Below are 16,225 nucleotides of genomic sequence, written 5' to 3' on the forward strand. Positions count from 1 at the left end.
ATGAGATTATTCACCTTACTCTGATATTTGGGACTTTATGATCGGCCTTCCTCTCTGTTTTTTGTTATATGAATATGTAAGCAGAGCACCAGATAGAGCGCCCCCTACAAGCCACCCCGAAGCACGAGCACATCATTATCTCAGAAATGAAAATAAAGATTACAGAACCACAGGACGGATTTCATCAACCCAGGTATCATATTAATCAGTGTAATGTTGCCCACCAGACAGTGTATGTGGTTTACTGAGCACAATCCTGCTGACAGGTGCGCATTAAGAGAATGTTATGGTCATCTTTAATAGATCACATTATGGGCTCTCCACAGGTGGCGCTACAGCCGATAAGGTAACTACAGGGGCTATATGCGCAGGCTTCCCTGCAGTGTGAACTACTCCATGCTTTACCCTGCAGCAAAGCTATTTCCTTTTCTTCAGGAGCACCACTCCTCTGCCTCCCAGCTGACTGCTTGCCTGGGGCAAGTGTGACCCCAAAGTGTGCAAGTTCAGGCCAGCGGCCCACCCCCGCTCCCTCCAGGGTTGTTGTCATCCCCTCGGCTCCCTCCAGAGTCGCCCCCCCCTGGCCCCCTCCAGGGTCCCCCAAAGTCGTTGTCTCCCCCTCCGCTCCCTCCAGAGTCGCCAGCCCCCTCCAGTGTCCCCCCAAAGTCGTTGTCTCCCCCTCCGCTCCCTCCAGAGTAGCCAGCCCCCTCCAGTGTCCCCCCAAAGTCATTGTCCCCCCTCAACTCCCTCCAGAGTCACCCCTCCCCCTGGCCCCCTCCAGGGTCCCCCCAAAGTCATTGTCCCCCCCTCGACACCCTCCAGAGTCGCCCCTCCCCCTGGCCCCCTCCAGGGTCCCCCCAAAGTCATTGTCCCCCCCTCGACTCCCTCCAGAGTCACCCCTCCCCCTGGCCCCCTCCAGGGTCCCCCCAAAGTCATTGTCCCCCCCTCGGCTCCCTCCAGAGTCACCCCTCCCCCTGGCCCCCTCCAGGCTCCCCCCACCCCCTCCAAGCTCCCCCCAGAGTCGTCGTCCCCCCTGACTCCCCCTCTCCCTCCAGGCTCCCCTGTGGCTCCCCCTCTCCCTCCAGGCTCCCCTGTGGCTCCCCCTCTCCCTCCAGGCTCCCCTGTGGCTCCCCCTCTCCCTCCAGGCTCCCCTGTGACTCCCCCTCTCCCTCCAGGCTCCCCTGTGGCTCCCCCTCTCCCTCCAGGCTCCCCTGTGGCTCCCCCTCTCCCTCCAGGCTCCCCTGTGGCTCCCCCTCTCCCTCCAGGCTCCCCTGTGACTCCCCCTCTCCCTCCAGGCTCCCCTGTGGCTCCCCCTCTCCCTCCAGGCTCCCCTGTGGCTCCCCCTCTCCCTCCAGGCTCCCCTGTGGCTCCCCCTCACCTTCGCCGCCTTGTCCACCTTGTCCTGGCTGTCCGGCTGGTACACGAACACGGAGGCCACACGTCCCTCGGGCAGCAGCGCGGGGTGGATAGTGAGCCCGGACGGATGCGTCCACGGCGGCTCCTGCAGAGTGAATCCCCGCATGGAGCTGCTCTCGGAGCCCATGATCCTGCAGCTGTAGGCAGGGATGGCGGCCCGTGACCCGGCCAGCGGGACAGTCTGCGGCTCTCCGGGGCACTGACTGGGGATCTAACAGCGACTTCGACCTCGGCTGCCGCCGCTTGTCATAGCTTCAAGAAGCGGACGGAGGCTCCCGGACGTGTTGCTGATCGCTCCCTGCCTCCTAACCCGGAAACCACTGCTTCCTCCCCGACCCAATGGCAGCCGAGCACAGAGCAGCGCAGCCCGCCCGGCCGGGAGACGGGGGATTGGCGGCCCATTTAACTGTATCCTCCCCGAAGAACGACCGCGACTTCACTACTGGTGACCGGAGCAGCCAGCAGGGAAAGAGTTACTCGCCAACCGCAGTATGGCGATAACATAGCGGGGTCACGTCCGCGTACTGCAGCGGCCATCTTGTGGCTGGCTGAAGTCAACCTGACACGGTCTGTAGTGCGAAGCTGGACTGGTAGAGGACGCTGCTCACACCTAGCTTTCTGTTCGTTTTTTTTCTGCAGGGAAAACTGTTCAGAACAATGCAAATTACCTGTTTTTTCCTTGGTGCTGTTATTGTAAAATGCTTTGGTTTTTTTCACAGAAAAAAGAAAATGCATCAAAAATAATAATAATAATAATCTCTTTATTTATATAGCACCAACATGCTCCACAATTCAGACAATATCATCACTGTCCCCATTGGGGCTCACAATCTAGATTCTCTATCAGTATCTCTTTGGAGTGTGGGGGAAACCCACACAAACACAGGGAGAACATACAAACTCCTTGCAGATGTTGTCCTTGGTGGGATTTGAACCTAAGACCCCAGAGCTGCAAGGCTGCAGTGCTAACCACTGAGCCACCGTGCTAACCACTGAGCCACCGTGCTAACCACTGAGCCACCGTGCTAACCACTGAGCCACCGTGCTAACCACTGAGCCACCGTGCTAACCACTGAGCCACCGTGCTGCTCTTAAACACAAAGTGTGAACTAATGGTTTTTTTACCTCTATTTTCCAAAAAGGCAGTAAAATCACCGCTTTTTGCAATGTTTTTGGAAAATTACGGCAGGCACATGATGAGAACACTCAGGCTTTGTTCACACTCCCGCACTTTACTGCTGTCCATGGAAAGCACTTGTCACGCAGACAGCTCTCCGGGCAATGGTGGCCGCTGTCAGAAGACTGTGACATCACAGCGTGCATCGGGCTCCTCCATATTTCGTGTAAGAATCACGTATTCAAGTCTATGGGATGCAATAAAAACCGGATCTCGCACGGATCAGCCATGAGGCCCCTGATGTTACAAACATCGTCAGGGTTAACACCTGAAACTGGACTTGGTCTTGTAGATGTTCTTCACCGCTGGGGTGTAAGACGCAGCACACAGGAACAATCTGCTGATTTCTCATAAACAGTGACCTCCGCCTTACAGCGTATAATCGATCCATGAGTAAGACGCGTGCACTACTGTCACCCATACGCCAGACCAGACTCACCCATATAAGTGGACATGTAAGAGACCGATTCCATACAGGTCACATCCTCTGCCTTGTGCTTTCATGGATACATAATAGTTAGCGCAATAAACTGTTTTTGTTCTTTATTACAGTTCAAGGAAAGCACAGATGTCATACACATGGATGTGCGCATGGATGTCATACACATGGATGTGCGCACGGATGTCATACACATGGATGTGCGCACGGATGTCATACACATGGATGTGCGCACGGATGTCATACACATGGATGTGCGCACGGATGTCATACACATGGATGTACGCAGGGATGTCATACACGTGGATGTGCGCACGGATGTCATACACATGGATGTGCGCACGGATGTCATACACATGGATGTGCGCACGGATGTCATACACATGGATGTGCGCACGGATGTCATACACATGGATGTGCGCACGGATATCATACACATGGATGTGCGCACGGATGTCATACACATGGATGTGCGCACGGATGTCATACACATGGATGTGCGCACGGATGTCATACACATGGATGTGCGCACGGATGTCATACACATGGATGTGCGCACGGATGTCATACACATGGATGTGCGCACGGATATCATACACATGGATGTGCGCACGGATGTCATACACATGGATGTGCGCACGGATGTCATACACATGGATGTGCGCACGGATGTCATACACATGGATGTGCGCACGGATGTCATACACATGGAGTGTGAAAGCACCCTAAGGGCTCTCTGTCACTTGCGATTAAATCGGACGAATGCAATCCCACAAAAAATCGGATTGCATTCGGACCAATTTAATCCTATGATGCTCAGTGGTGCTCAGTGGTGTTTTTTCCCAGCTCCGATCGGATTGCAATCCGGCTGAAAAAAATCGCAGCATGCTGCGATTGCATGCTGGATTCGGATCGCACGCACCCATATAAGCCTATGGGTGCGTGTGAAACATCGCACTGCACTCGGATAACACCCGAGTACAGTGCGATTCCCGCTGACGCCAGCAACAGAGATGATGGAAAATTTGATTTCTGTGTCCCCTCCACAGCTGTGCTGCGATCCTCGCTGTGCGAGAGGATCAGAGCACAGCAGCATGACATTCGGCTCCCGCTCGCAGCAGAGCAGGAGCCAAATGTCATTAGCATATCACATGCGATGCTCTCGCAACGGATGCCATACGCTAGTGGGACCCCAGCCTTACTCTGTTTCCATGGTGTGATATAAGCTCTATGAAAAGTTGTGAGGGCTATAAAATCATAAATAATATATGGGACCATAATATTAATTTTAGTCATAGCGAATAGATTTACAGCATATCAATCATGTGAGGGATACAGTGAATTTCTAACAAGGTGAATAAATCCCTATTGTTAAAAATTATACCTTTATTAATACTATTAAAGAAAAATGAAATAAACTTGGTAATTCCTATCCAACAAATACTTATACATATATCTATGTGGTGACCAAATAATATTCAGCCAATACGTCATATAGAAAACAAGATCAGGCCGGGGGTGTCCTAACATTTTCCCTCAGTGATGCACCCTAAAGATAAGTCCTGCCTGACCGCAGAGGTTGGCACCCTAGATAACGCATGCAAGTTATGGTGCCCCGCTCATCATCATCTAACCCTTGGGAATCCTGACTAAAGTAAGTCCCCAATGGCAGTGAAAAAAGAGGACAGAGCATCCAACAATATGGAGTCTGGCTTTGCCCAATATATAGTCACGTGTATGTATAACCCCCAATATATTCATAAGTGCTCATAGGAGATGATGGTTTTTGCTACATGTGTAGCACAAGCGATCGGGTGATAGCAGCTTCAAGTCTCCTAAGAAGACTATTGAAGCATGTAAAAAATAGAGAAAAAATGTTATTAAAAATATTAAAAAAATATAAAAATTCAAATCACCCCCTTTTCCCCCCATTCAAAATAAAACAATAAAAAATCAAAAATACACATATTTGGTATTGCTCCGTTCAAAAACGCCTAATCTATCAAAATATATATAAAAAAAATTAATAGTAATGAGAAAAAAAATCAAAACAACAGAATTAAGCTTTTTTGGTCGCTGCAACATTGCAGTAAAATGCAAAAACTGGCGGTTAAAACACTGTATCTACTCCAAAATGGTATCAATAAAAATGAAAGCTCGGCTCGCAAAAAATAAGCCCTCATCCGGCCCCAGATCCTGAAAAAGAAAGGCGCTACGGGTCTTGGAAAATGGTGCCATTTTTTTTTTTTGTACAAACTTTTTTTTTTTCACCACTTAAATAAAAAAGAACCTATACATGTTTGGTATGGCCGAACTCGTAATGATCTGGAGAATCATATAGCAGTCGGTGAACATGGTAAAAAAAAAAAATATATGGAATTGCACTTTTTTTTTGCAGTCATAACACAGTTTATAAAGTTCTTTATTTAAAGGTAAACTAATTAACTCCCTACCAAAGGGGAATACTTGGAAGCAGTCTTTTTACATGGGAGGGTGGTATTAGTACCAGATATTACTTTACACACACTTTGTGTCAGGTGATAAAAAATCTTTGGTGGAATCCCCTCCCAATAATCTGGATTCCCTATAAGGATATGTGCCCACGATGCAGAAATGCTCAGGATTTTCCTGAGCATTTCTGCATCTCCCTGGCAGAAAAAAATGCATGCGGATTGTACATGCGTTTTCCTGCCAGGGACATGCGGAAATGGAGCATTTATTCACTGACATTTCCGCATGTGGATTGACAAGCGCTTTCCAAGCGATTAGCATCACTTGGAAAGTGCTTGTGACAGCTAGGTCACACTATATAAATCCATGCAAACAGCATGGATTTATATAGTGTGACCCGAGAGAGTCGTAAAAAATAAAAAAGTAAATGTATACTTACCCTCCGATGGCCCGCGCTGGCTTGTTTCGCTCGGTCCCGGCTGCCGGCAGCAATGAATTGAAAGATCTGCCGACGTCAGCATCGCGTGACCCGTCACATGACTCTGACGTCAGCGCATTTCCTTCAACTCACTGCAAAGTGCCGGGAACCAAGCAGGAGCGCTGCGCGGGCCGACAGAAGGTAAATATGCATTTATTTTTTATTTTATTCTTTTTTTTACAGATTTTTTAATGGTACCTGGGTGTGGATGAGACTCTCCTCTCATCTACACCCAGGTACCATCCGCACATTAGAACGCGTGGATTACGCATCTACATATACAGTGATGCGTAATCCATGCGGTCTAATGCAAGTCAATGGCGGCGAAGACGCAGCACTTCCGCAAAATAATTGGTAGTGATGCGTTTTTTTCCGCAATGATAATCCGCAGTGGAAATTTCCGCAGCATGTGCACAGCACATGCGAATTATCATTGGGGAACATTGCTGCCCTTCTACCATGCGGTTTTAATGCGTTTCCGCAGCTGCAAAAACGCTGCGGAAACGCATTAAAAAACGCATCGTGGGCACACAGCCTAAATGGAGTTAAAATTGTCTCATTAGGATTGAGTTCACAGCATTTTCTGGTGGTCTTTTAGGCTTTTATGGTGCTCCGGATGAGAGGGTTATCTTTTGAGGTCAGGCAGTATATTGATCACCTTGGTATTCAGCAATAATTGAAGATTAATGAGACTATAGAAGCCTACATCGACTTGTAAATTAGTAGAGTTTGACCTATTGCCCAACAAAATGCATGGCTCATAATAGCTGCCATATTATACGCTCTTCAGGTAGACTAATTAAGGCCCGCTAAAGATCTAGATTGCTGTAACTTGAATAGACTTTAGCCACTATTTTTATCACCTTTCCAAATAAATGTCCTAAAAGATTTATTGAGTCTCATTTCATCAGATTTTTTGATTAGGAGTGGTAAAGTCTGGAAGAAAAGTAATAACAATTCCGGAAAGGGTATCATTTTAATAAGTTGAATATGCCCTAATAAAAATAAATGTAAAGGTGTCCAAGATTGAATCTCCTTAACCACCTTTGAAATAACCGAAGAGATATTGTAATGCGTCTGGGTTTGAAACCTTGTGTCTGTGCCTTATGGTTGACTTCTCTGTCCACCGAGCCACAGCGGATACACCTTTTCTCTGGGTGTTTAGATTCTGTTATCCTTGATTCAGTCTTTTTAGGGTTACAGGTGTTTTCATTTCCTCATTTTTCTGCCCTATCACCTTTCAGGTGCGGCTTTACATACTTTCCCCCTGCTGGTATTTCTTGCTGATGCAAGTCTCATTTGTATGTCCAGCCATACTGCTCCAGTTTTAGCCAGTCAGTGAAAGACCAGCTAGGGTTTATCTCTCTGCTGTTTATGTTCTTTACCCTGCACTTATCTTCTGTTTGTTTTTAGGAAATATGCTGCATATTCTCTAACAGTACATACTTAATTATTTCTTTTGTATTTTGTGGTTTTTTTTACTCACTCTGGGATCTCTTTCTATTTCAGCATACTTTCCCTTCTGTAGGTAATTTACACTCTGCTCTGCCCTCCGGTTCTTTAGGAGGAACGTGAAGTACTTGTCGGCCTTTCAGGCAGCATAGGTCAGAGTTGCCATCTTATAGTTTGTGGTTAGGGCTATCTCAGCTCACGCAGGAACCACTAGGGTCAGGATCTCTCGTCTGTACAGGAACCAGCAGGGTCAGTTGAAGTTTTAGTGTGTTAACTATTTTCCCGAGAGAATTGCTATACTATCATTAAAGATATAATCTTTATAAAGCACATGGGGGTTTGCTGTCAGCTGAATTCCTAATTATGAAATAGCATATTTTCCAGGTAAATGGAAATTTCTCCCCCCAACCTCTTATGAATTATTTATAAATCACCAAAGCTTGGGATGTGGAATAATTAATTTTAACCCCTTCCAGACATTTGAGGTATATATACATCATGGAAGTGAAGCACTTCCTGACCAATGAAGTATATATACACTTCATTGTCATTCATGCGATCAGCGTGAGTGGCTAAATGCACTGTGATCGCATAAAGGTGCCTGCTGACAGCAGGGCACTGGGACTCGTAGCCCTTGGTGGGTGGCGCTGACCCCTGCAACTACGATTGCTGTGATTGGCTGTTCAATTCTGAACAGCCAATAACAGCGTTTTCAGTGTTTCAGGCAATGAAAGTGCCTGAAACACGGATGTCCAGCCTACGATCGGTGCTTTAAGAGCACTGATCAGACTGTAGCCTGGCAACCATGGCGTCACCAGGGCCAGCTCTGATTGGTGCGATTGATTATGACGTCGATCGCACCAATCAAAATGCACAGACGCAATGTGACCCCACAGTGATTGCCCTGTACTTCCTCATTCTAGCTGCGGATGTGTACAGGCCGGTTACTGTGTCGGTCTGTCGCGCTGTGCTGGTCCTTGTTAGACTTTTTCAAGCCTGTGCCATCATTGCTGGTGTTCCTGCTGATGAAGAAAGAAGACGTTCCTGATCCTTCCCTGATCCGTTACTGATCCCTGAACTTTCCTAATTCACCCCAAACCCGCTCTCGCCCCCTTTTCACCCTTTTTTCCTATACCCCTCCTCCTAACTTCTCCTTCTGCCGCCGATCGCTGATCAGTACTTGATCGCTGATCAATTCTCGCTTTTGGCAAGTACATTTTTTTTCCTGTCTATTTTTTTTTTTATCCCCTTTTTGCACCACATCCGTGCGTGTGCACTACAGCCGTCGAGCGCTGATCACTGATGCACAGCGATCGTCCATCGGTTGTTTGTTTTTTTTTTTTGTGAAAAAAGAATCAAAATAAATAGTTTGGATTATTTGATAGGACTAGATTAGGTACAGTAAAATATACTAGAGTATTTTTTACTGAATTTAGGTAGGGTTAGTGTCAGATAGAGCGGAAAAAAAGCATCACATCTGTGCGAGCTTCCTGCAGGCGTCGAGCGCTGATCGCTGACGCACATCAGTGATCAACGTCCGGTTGTTGCTTTTCTTTTTTTTTATATATATATAAAAAAAGAATAAAAAAAAATTTAGATTAGTTGATAGGACTAGATTAGGCACAGTAAAAATATACCCTAGTAATCGGCATCTGCTACAGTATTTTTTTTACTGAATTTAGTTAGGGTTATTTTCAGATGGCACGGAAAAAAAGAATCATATCTGTGCGTGCGTCCTACAGCCACCGAGCCAGGGCTAGCTCCAGGTTTTTGTGGGCCCCGGGCGAAAGAGTCTCAGTGGGCCCCTTTAACACATACCACGATTCATGATGCACAGATATTGCAGAGAAATATATATATATATATATAGTACAAGGATAAAGATTTCACTTCTTACATTACATGAGCGATATCTATTGTAAATTCTACAATAGCTCAGAAACCGGCAAATTCCCTCAACGCACAGTGCAGACCGGACGGTATAGTCCTCCATACAGTATTATGGGCCCTATATAACGCTCCATACAGGATTCTGGCCCCATATAATGCTCCATACAGGATACTGGCCCTCATATAACGCTCCATGCAGGATACTGGTCCCCATATAATGCTCCATACAGGATACTGGTCCCCATATAATGCTCCATACAGAATACTGGCCCCCACATAAAGCTCCATACAGGATACTGGCCCTCATATAACGCTCCATACAGGATACTGGCCCTCATATAATGCTCCATACAGGATACTGGTCCCCATATAATGCTCCATACAGGATACTGGTCCCCATATAACGCTCCATACAGGATACTGGTCCCCACATTATGCCCCATGCAGGATGTCACCCCCTTATTTTAATGCCCTATGCAGGATGTCACTTCTCCCCCCATATAATGTCCTATACAGGATGTCACCTCTCCCCCCCCATATAATGCCCCATGCAGGATGTCACCTCTCCCCCCCATATAAATGCCCCATGCAGGATGTCACCCCCCCCCCATATAATGCCCCATGCAGGATGTCACCTCCCCCCATATAATGCCCCATGCAGGATGTCACCTCTCCCCCCCATATAATTCCCCATGCAGGATGTCACCTCTCCCCCCCATTTAATGCCCCATGCAGGATGTCACCTCCCCCCCTTATAATGCCCCATGCAGGATGTCACCTCTCCCCCCCATATAATGCCCCATGCAGGATGTCACCTCTCCCCCATTATAATGTCCCATGCAGGATGTCACCTCTCCTCCCATATAATGCCCCATGCAGGATGTCACCTATTCCCCCATATAATGCCCCATGCAGGACGTCACCTGTCCCCCCATATAATGCCCCATGCAGGATGTCACTTGTCCCCCCATATAATGCCCCATGCAGGATGTCACTTGTCCCCCCATATAATGCCCCATGCAGGATGTCACTTGTCCCCCCCCATATAATGCCCCATGCAGGATGTCACTTGTCCCCCCCATATAATGCCCCATGCAGGATGTCACTTGTCCCCCCCCATATAATGCCCCATGCAGGATGTCACTTGTCCCCCCCATATAATGCCCCATGCAGGATATAACTTGTCCCCCCATATAATGCCCCATGCAGGATTTCACTTGTCCCCCCCATATAATGCCCCAGGCAGGATGTCACTTGTCCCCCCATATAATGCCCCATGCAAGATGTCACTTCTTCCCCCCCCATATAATGCCCCATGCAGGATGTCACCTCCCCCCCATATAATGCCCCATGCGGAATGTCACCCCCCCATATAATTCCCCATGCAGGATGTCACCTCTCTCCCCCTTATAATGCCCCATGTTGGATGTCACCTCTCCCCCCATATAATGCCCCATGCAGGATGTCACTTGTCCCCCCCATATAATGCCCCATGCAGGATGTCACTTGTCCCCCCCATATAATGCCCCATGCAGGATGTCACTTCTTCCCCCCCATATAATGCCCCATGCAGGATGTCACCTATCCCCCCATATAATGCCCCATGCAGGATGTCACCTCTCTCCCCCTTATAATGCTCCATGCAGGATGTCACCTCTCCCCCCCTTATAATGCCCCATGCAGGATGTCACTTGTCCCCCCCATATAATGCCCCATGCAGGATGTCACCTCTCCCCCCATATAATGCCCCATACAGGATGTCACCTCTCCCCCCCATATAATGCCCCATGCAGGATGTCACCTCTCCCCCCCATATAATGCCCCATGCAGGATGTCACCTCCCCCCCATATAATGCCCCATGCAGGATGTCACCTCTCCCCCCATATAATGTCCCATGCAGGATGTCACCTATCCCCCCCATATAATTCCCCATGCAGGATGTCACCTGCCCCCCCATATAATGCCCCATGCAGGATGTCACTTGTTCCCCACCCATATAATGCCCCATGCAGGATGTCACTTGCCCCCTCCATATAATGCCCCATGCAGGATGTCACTTGCCCCCCCATTTAATGCCCCATGCAGGATGTCACTTGTTCCCCCCATATAATGCCCCATGCCTCCATACAATCAAATATTCACCTCACTTCTCACCTGCTGCCGCTTCTCCGGTCCCCTCACCTGCGCCGGCGTCTTCCCGCTCTGCGCTGCCTGTGACGGCTCAGGAGAGAGCGCAGTGTAAAAACGAGGGGAGAGGTAATGCTGAGGGAGGGCACCAACGTCCCTTCACGGTTGACCAAGTGAGTGTCAAATTATTATGTTGATTGCAATCCCCCGAAAACCAAACGGAGGCAGTGCTCTATATGGGAGGATTCAAAGAATCTCTGATCCCGTTTATTTTGCTTAGCATTTTATCTTGTTTTGAGTTTATTAATGTCCAATCATCTACAGCCGTACCACAGTACTACAGGCTTGAGCCAATGTTAGTGCAATTATTACGGAAACACATATATTGTCATATTATTGTTAGTTCGAAGCACGCTGGAAATTTACAAGGTCGTACATTCCGGCTCAGACTAGTCAGATAACGGAAGCAGGGTGTCTCGCAGAATGTTCTTGTGAGAAAAGGTCAGTGTGAGAAAGTTGCATGGGAAGAGAAAGAAATAATGTATGTTATGCAAAGAGTGATAATAACATGATTTTAAAGCAAGCAGACAAAATGGAGTTGCTCTAGCATGAGTATCAATATGTCCTTTACACTTGGATAGCATGAATATTAATATGTCCTTCACATTCCTCCCTAAAAATTATGTTATTATCAACAATGGAGGTGCTTTCCCAGGGTCATGTTTTGAGCCTGAGGGACATTGGTCTTCACCCAATTAGTGCCCTTGTTGCCAATTGAGGCTGTTGCGGCATGTCCATCCCCCCTTGTTTGTTGCCATAATCATAAAGCTCAGATCTTCAGACGTGAGGTTGGTTGGGCATGCGGGTAAAGGTCATCATTCCCTTGTCGTTCAGGTCCTCAATGCTGGTTACATCTGGGAGGTCAGTGTATAGTAGCACTGGATGTTGGTTGATAGCGTCCTCCTTGCTCTCTGATGACTGGCAGGTTTTCCTCATGCAAATGGGATACAATAAAAGACTAGTTTTAGTAAAACATATATTAACAAGACGCAAGCAGCAATATGCAACACTCCTTGTAATATTCCAGCAATCCATCCACCAATCCCTTTATACCAATTAGCGGGATTTAAAAAGGAAAACGTATCAGACCACCAACTGTCTTTGGTCAATTCATTATGTTTGTTATATACTTCCCTGAGTTTCCTAATGTCTTCCATTTTAGTCTTTAACCGTATGGTAGAATAGGAGTCAATATAGTGACAACAGGCTGGGCCTATAACCTGACACATCCCTCCTTGAGCTGCTGTCAAATAGTCCAGCACTGAAGTATTTTGATTAGCTACTATAATAAGTTGATTCTACACTGCAACAGTAGCATTAATTACTTTCAAAATATTCCAAATCTGGTCATCTAAGTAATCAGTGACTTCCACTAATTTGTCCCACATTTGTGTTACCAGAGGGTAGAGGAAGACTGTACTGGCTATCTTATTGGGTATACTCATTTGTACTAAATGAGGTCTTCCTGATGGGCGTGGGGTGTTGTCCTTAGCACGTTTATAGATGGTATGAAGAGGGATGGCTCTCAAATCTACTTTACTATGGGGAATAAGATAAGTGGCTGGAGTTAGCCGGGCCAACGTACAAGTCCCCCTACTCCGACTGGGAGCCATTTATATGCATTTTTCCCACAGACCTAATATATGGCTGATGGCAGATCCCATAAAGCAGAGTGCTGTAATACTAATTTATGTACGAAATCGATAAAAACGGTGTTATTTGATAGCATACACCATGAAGGCATTTATCCCAGGGGGCTACAATATCCAACATCCGGATTGCTACATGTTGGATCACAAGACTTATATTCAGAAAATTCATGTTTTACTGCTGTTGGGGTTGTCAGGAGCACTTGATATGGTCCGTCATACAATGGTTGTAGTCCATGTTTCCGAACATGCCTCTTCACATACACATAATCTCCAGGCTTGAGGGTATGACAACCTTCTACATCAGCTGGATCTGGAATAGAAGATGATACTAACGCATGGGTGTTAGTTAGTGCTTTGGCAAGCTGAATCACATATTGCACAACATAATCTGTATCTTCTGATAATTGTTGTGGGGTAAATCTAGCTATGGCTGGTTGTGACCCAAATAGTATCTCATAGGGTGACAGTTTGTGTTTCCCTAGGGGGGTGGTGCGTATGTGATACAGTGCAATGGGAAGGAGCTCAGGCCACTGGGCCGTAGTCTCCTGCATCATTTTGGTCAATTGCCCTTTCAGTGTGCCATTCAATCTCTCCACCTTGCCACTTGACTGTGGATGGTAAGGAGTATGTAACGCTACTGTTGATCCGATCATGGTAAGTATTTCTTGATATACGCATGAGGAAAAGGCTGGTCCTTGATCACTTTCGATAACTTCTGGGACTCCATACCGGCGAACAACTTCAGAGACCAGCTTCTTGGCGGTGGTAAGGTTGCAGCCTCTACCAATGTATCTTCAGTTGTGACAGCATATCCAGTATGTAAGTTCTGGATCATCCAAGGGTACTTCCCCCACTAGAACAAGTGAAGTTGACTCCGCAGTAATTTGTTCCAGACAATCATGCGGTGGAGCCTCTTTCCCCTCTCCTTCAGGTGCAGGCAGCAGGGTGGCTGGGTTGATGGTGGTGCACCGGTGTAATTTCACATTTTCTGGCAAAATCAACGAACACTGCAGCCGCAGGTGTCTCTGTGTAGACAGATGTTTAGGTTGCTGTGTGACGTGAACCGCTCGTAGACAGCTGGTGGAGGCCCTGGCTACCGGGTCCAGATGCGCTGAGTAATAACCGACTGGGCACTGCTTTGTACAGTGTCTCTGCGTGAGTACTCTGGCTGCCTGCCCTCCCATCTCAGAGACATACAAATGGAAAGTTTGAGCATAGTCCGGATTTCCAAGGGCAGGGGCTGTCATTATCGTTGACTTTAGTTGCTCAAAGGCTTGTTGCAACAGTTCTTGGTGGTCCTTGTTGTTTACATCAGCCAGAGTGTCTTCTTTTAATGCATCATATAGGGGCTTCATCAGACGTGAAGCGTCTGGGATCCATTGTCTGCAATATGTACATAGTCCGAGGAACCGTTGCAGCTCTATGGGATCTTTTGGGAATGGTAGCAGGTAGATGGCCGTCTTCCTTTCTTCTGTGAGATGTCTGGCACCCTGAGTAAGGCAGTGGCCTAAGAAGACCACTTGACCAAGGTAAAACTGAAGTTTTGAGGCTGAGACTCGACAATTCAGTTTTGCTAGATGCTTGAGGAGGCTAACACTGGCCCTGATGGACATTTGCTCTGTGGAGGTACACAAAAGAAGATCATCCACGTATTGTAATAGTACTACCTCAGGGTTGTCCAGCTGCCACGGCAGCTAGACATGTTCTTTGCAAACTGATTAGGGCTATTCTGCGCACCCTGCGGCATCACCGTCCAAGTCAATTGCCTGCCCTGATATGTAAATGCAAACAGAAACTGACAGTCTTTGTGTAGTGGAATGCTAAAAAAAAAATGTTTGCTAAATCAATTACTGTAAAGCGTTTGCTAAATCAATTACTGTAAACTAGACAACGTGTATGTGCATCTATTAGAACCTTAAGGATATATGACCATCTAGAGAATTAGTTTACATCACCATATTTTAGCCCTAATGTCAAAGTGGACATAAATATGTGCTGTTGAGGGTAGTGGATTGATCAGCCAACTTATCCTGAGCCCATATTTTAAGGGCTTGACAGAAGTCAACCCCACTCTCATACATATTGGCGTCTAATGCTCTGTCACACACTGATCATGATGATCTTCCTCATACACATTCCGGGTGTAGTGTGTATTGCGGCCTGTATTCCGGGTGTGCCAAGATGGCCGCCACCAGAAGGAAGCACACTACAGGAGGGGTGCGCCAAGATGGCCGCCACCAAAGGGACATCTGGTCAGAGGCTGGAGGTGATGCAATGGGTGTAGCAACATGGCCGCTGCAGGAAGGGTTGGAACTTTGGGCGGACATAGGTATAACAGATGAGGATGGGGTACTAGGAGTGGCTTGGGTAGTAGCGAGGGGTGGGCCTCCTGGACGGGGTGCGTGACATGCAGCATAATAATCTGCTGACAATGGATTCTGCTGGCCACAATTAGAACATTCCCAACAATTCATTACGCCGCTATTATTGGAGAGCAGTATCTTTGTAATACACATAACATAGCGTCTTTCCCTTATTGTCTGTATTTTCTTCCTCCATCCACCTTTTTTTTTCTGCAAATTCTCTGCTGTTCCGTATCAAGCCAAGGCTGTTTGCTATTCTAGCAGCTGTAACCTGCGCTTATCTGGTAGCTCACATATTTTAGTTAACCGTTTAAGATTCTCCACATACTTTTTACTTTTTCCCTTCTTTCGATAAACTCAGTGCAGCCTTTTTTCTTTTTTTTTTTTCACATCAGCTGCATTTTGTAGCACTAAACAGTCACAGTCACTGCTGTTACAGTGCTAGATAATTCTCCCTTCTTGACATAAAAATAATTAAAACAACCAGGCTTCGTCTCCTCCTCTATTTCAACATACCCCTCACCACAAATCTCATGTGCAACTTTCCTGAACTTTTCAGCGTCTTCCAACAATCCACAGTCAACTAATCTACCCCTTTTCTGCCGGATGCCTTCATCCCACAACGCAGGCTGAAGCCTCCCCTCCATGGGAAAATTTAACACCTTAAACACTTTTAGCGCATTCTTAATTGATCTTTTCTCTTCTCAACCGATCATGATATT

The 16,225-nt window shown here is 47.0% G+C and overlaps 1 protein-coding gene and 1 long non-coding RNA gene across 3 annotated transcripts in view; both read right to left on the reverse strand.

The window, feature by feature from the left end:
* The window catches only part of SCYL3 (SCY1 like pseudokinase 3), an 81,618-nt gene extending 79,765 nt beyond the window's left edge, over positions 1-1,853 (reverse strand). Inside the window, exon 1 of one of the 2 annotated variants that reach the window (XM_073644082.1) lies at positions 1,376-1,853. In XM_073644082.1, coding sequence (XP_073500183.1) covers positions 1,376-1,540 — 165 coding nt within the window. In that variant the 5' untranslated portion in view covers positions 1,541-1,853. The remainder of the gene's footprint in view (positions 1-1,375) is intronic. The other variant, XM_073644081.1, reaches the window with a different exon arrangement.
* Positions 1,854-11,658: 9,805 nt separating this feature from the next.
* LOC141157163 (uncharacterized) overlaps positions 11,659-16,225 on the reverse strand; it is a 32,038-nt gene continuing 27,471 nt past the window's right edge. Inside the window, exons 3-4 of the long non-coding RNA XR_012247750.1 lie at positions 13,317-13,450; positions 11,659-12,419 (exon numbers count right to left, since the gene is read on the reverse strand). This is a non-coding gene — a long non-coding RNA (uncharacterized lncRNA). The remainder of the gene's footprint in view (positions 12,420-13,316; positions 13,451-16,225) is intronic.

The sequence above is a fragment of the Phyllobates terribilis genome, unplaced genomic scaffold (genome assembly GCF_046119375.1).
Source record: "Phyllobates terribilis strain yellow unplaced genomic scaffold, ASM4611937v1 Scaffold_8__6_contigs__length_399053987, whole genome shotgun sequence".
In the NCBI taxonomy this organism is placed as follows: Eukaryota; Metazoa; Chordata; class Amphibia; order Anura; family Dendrobatidae; genus Phyllobates; species Phyllobates terribilis.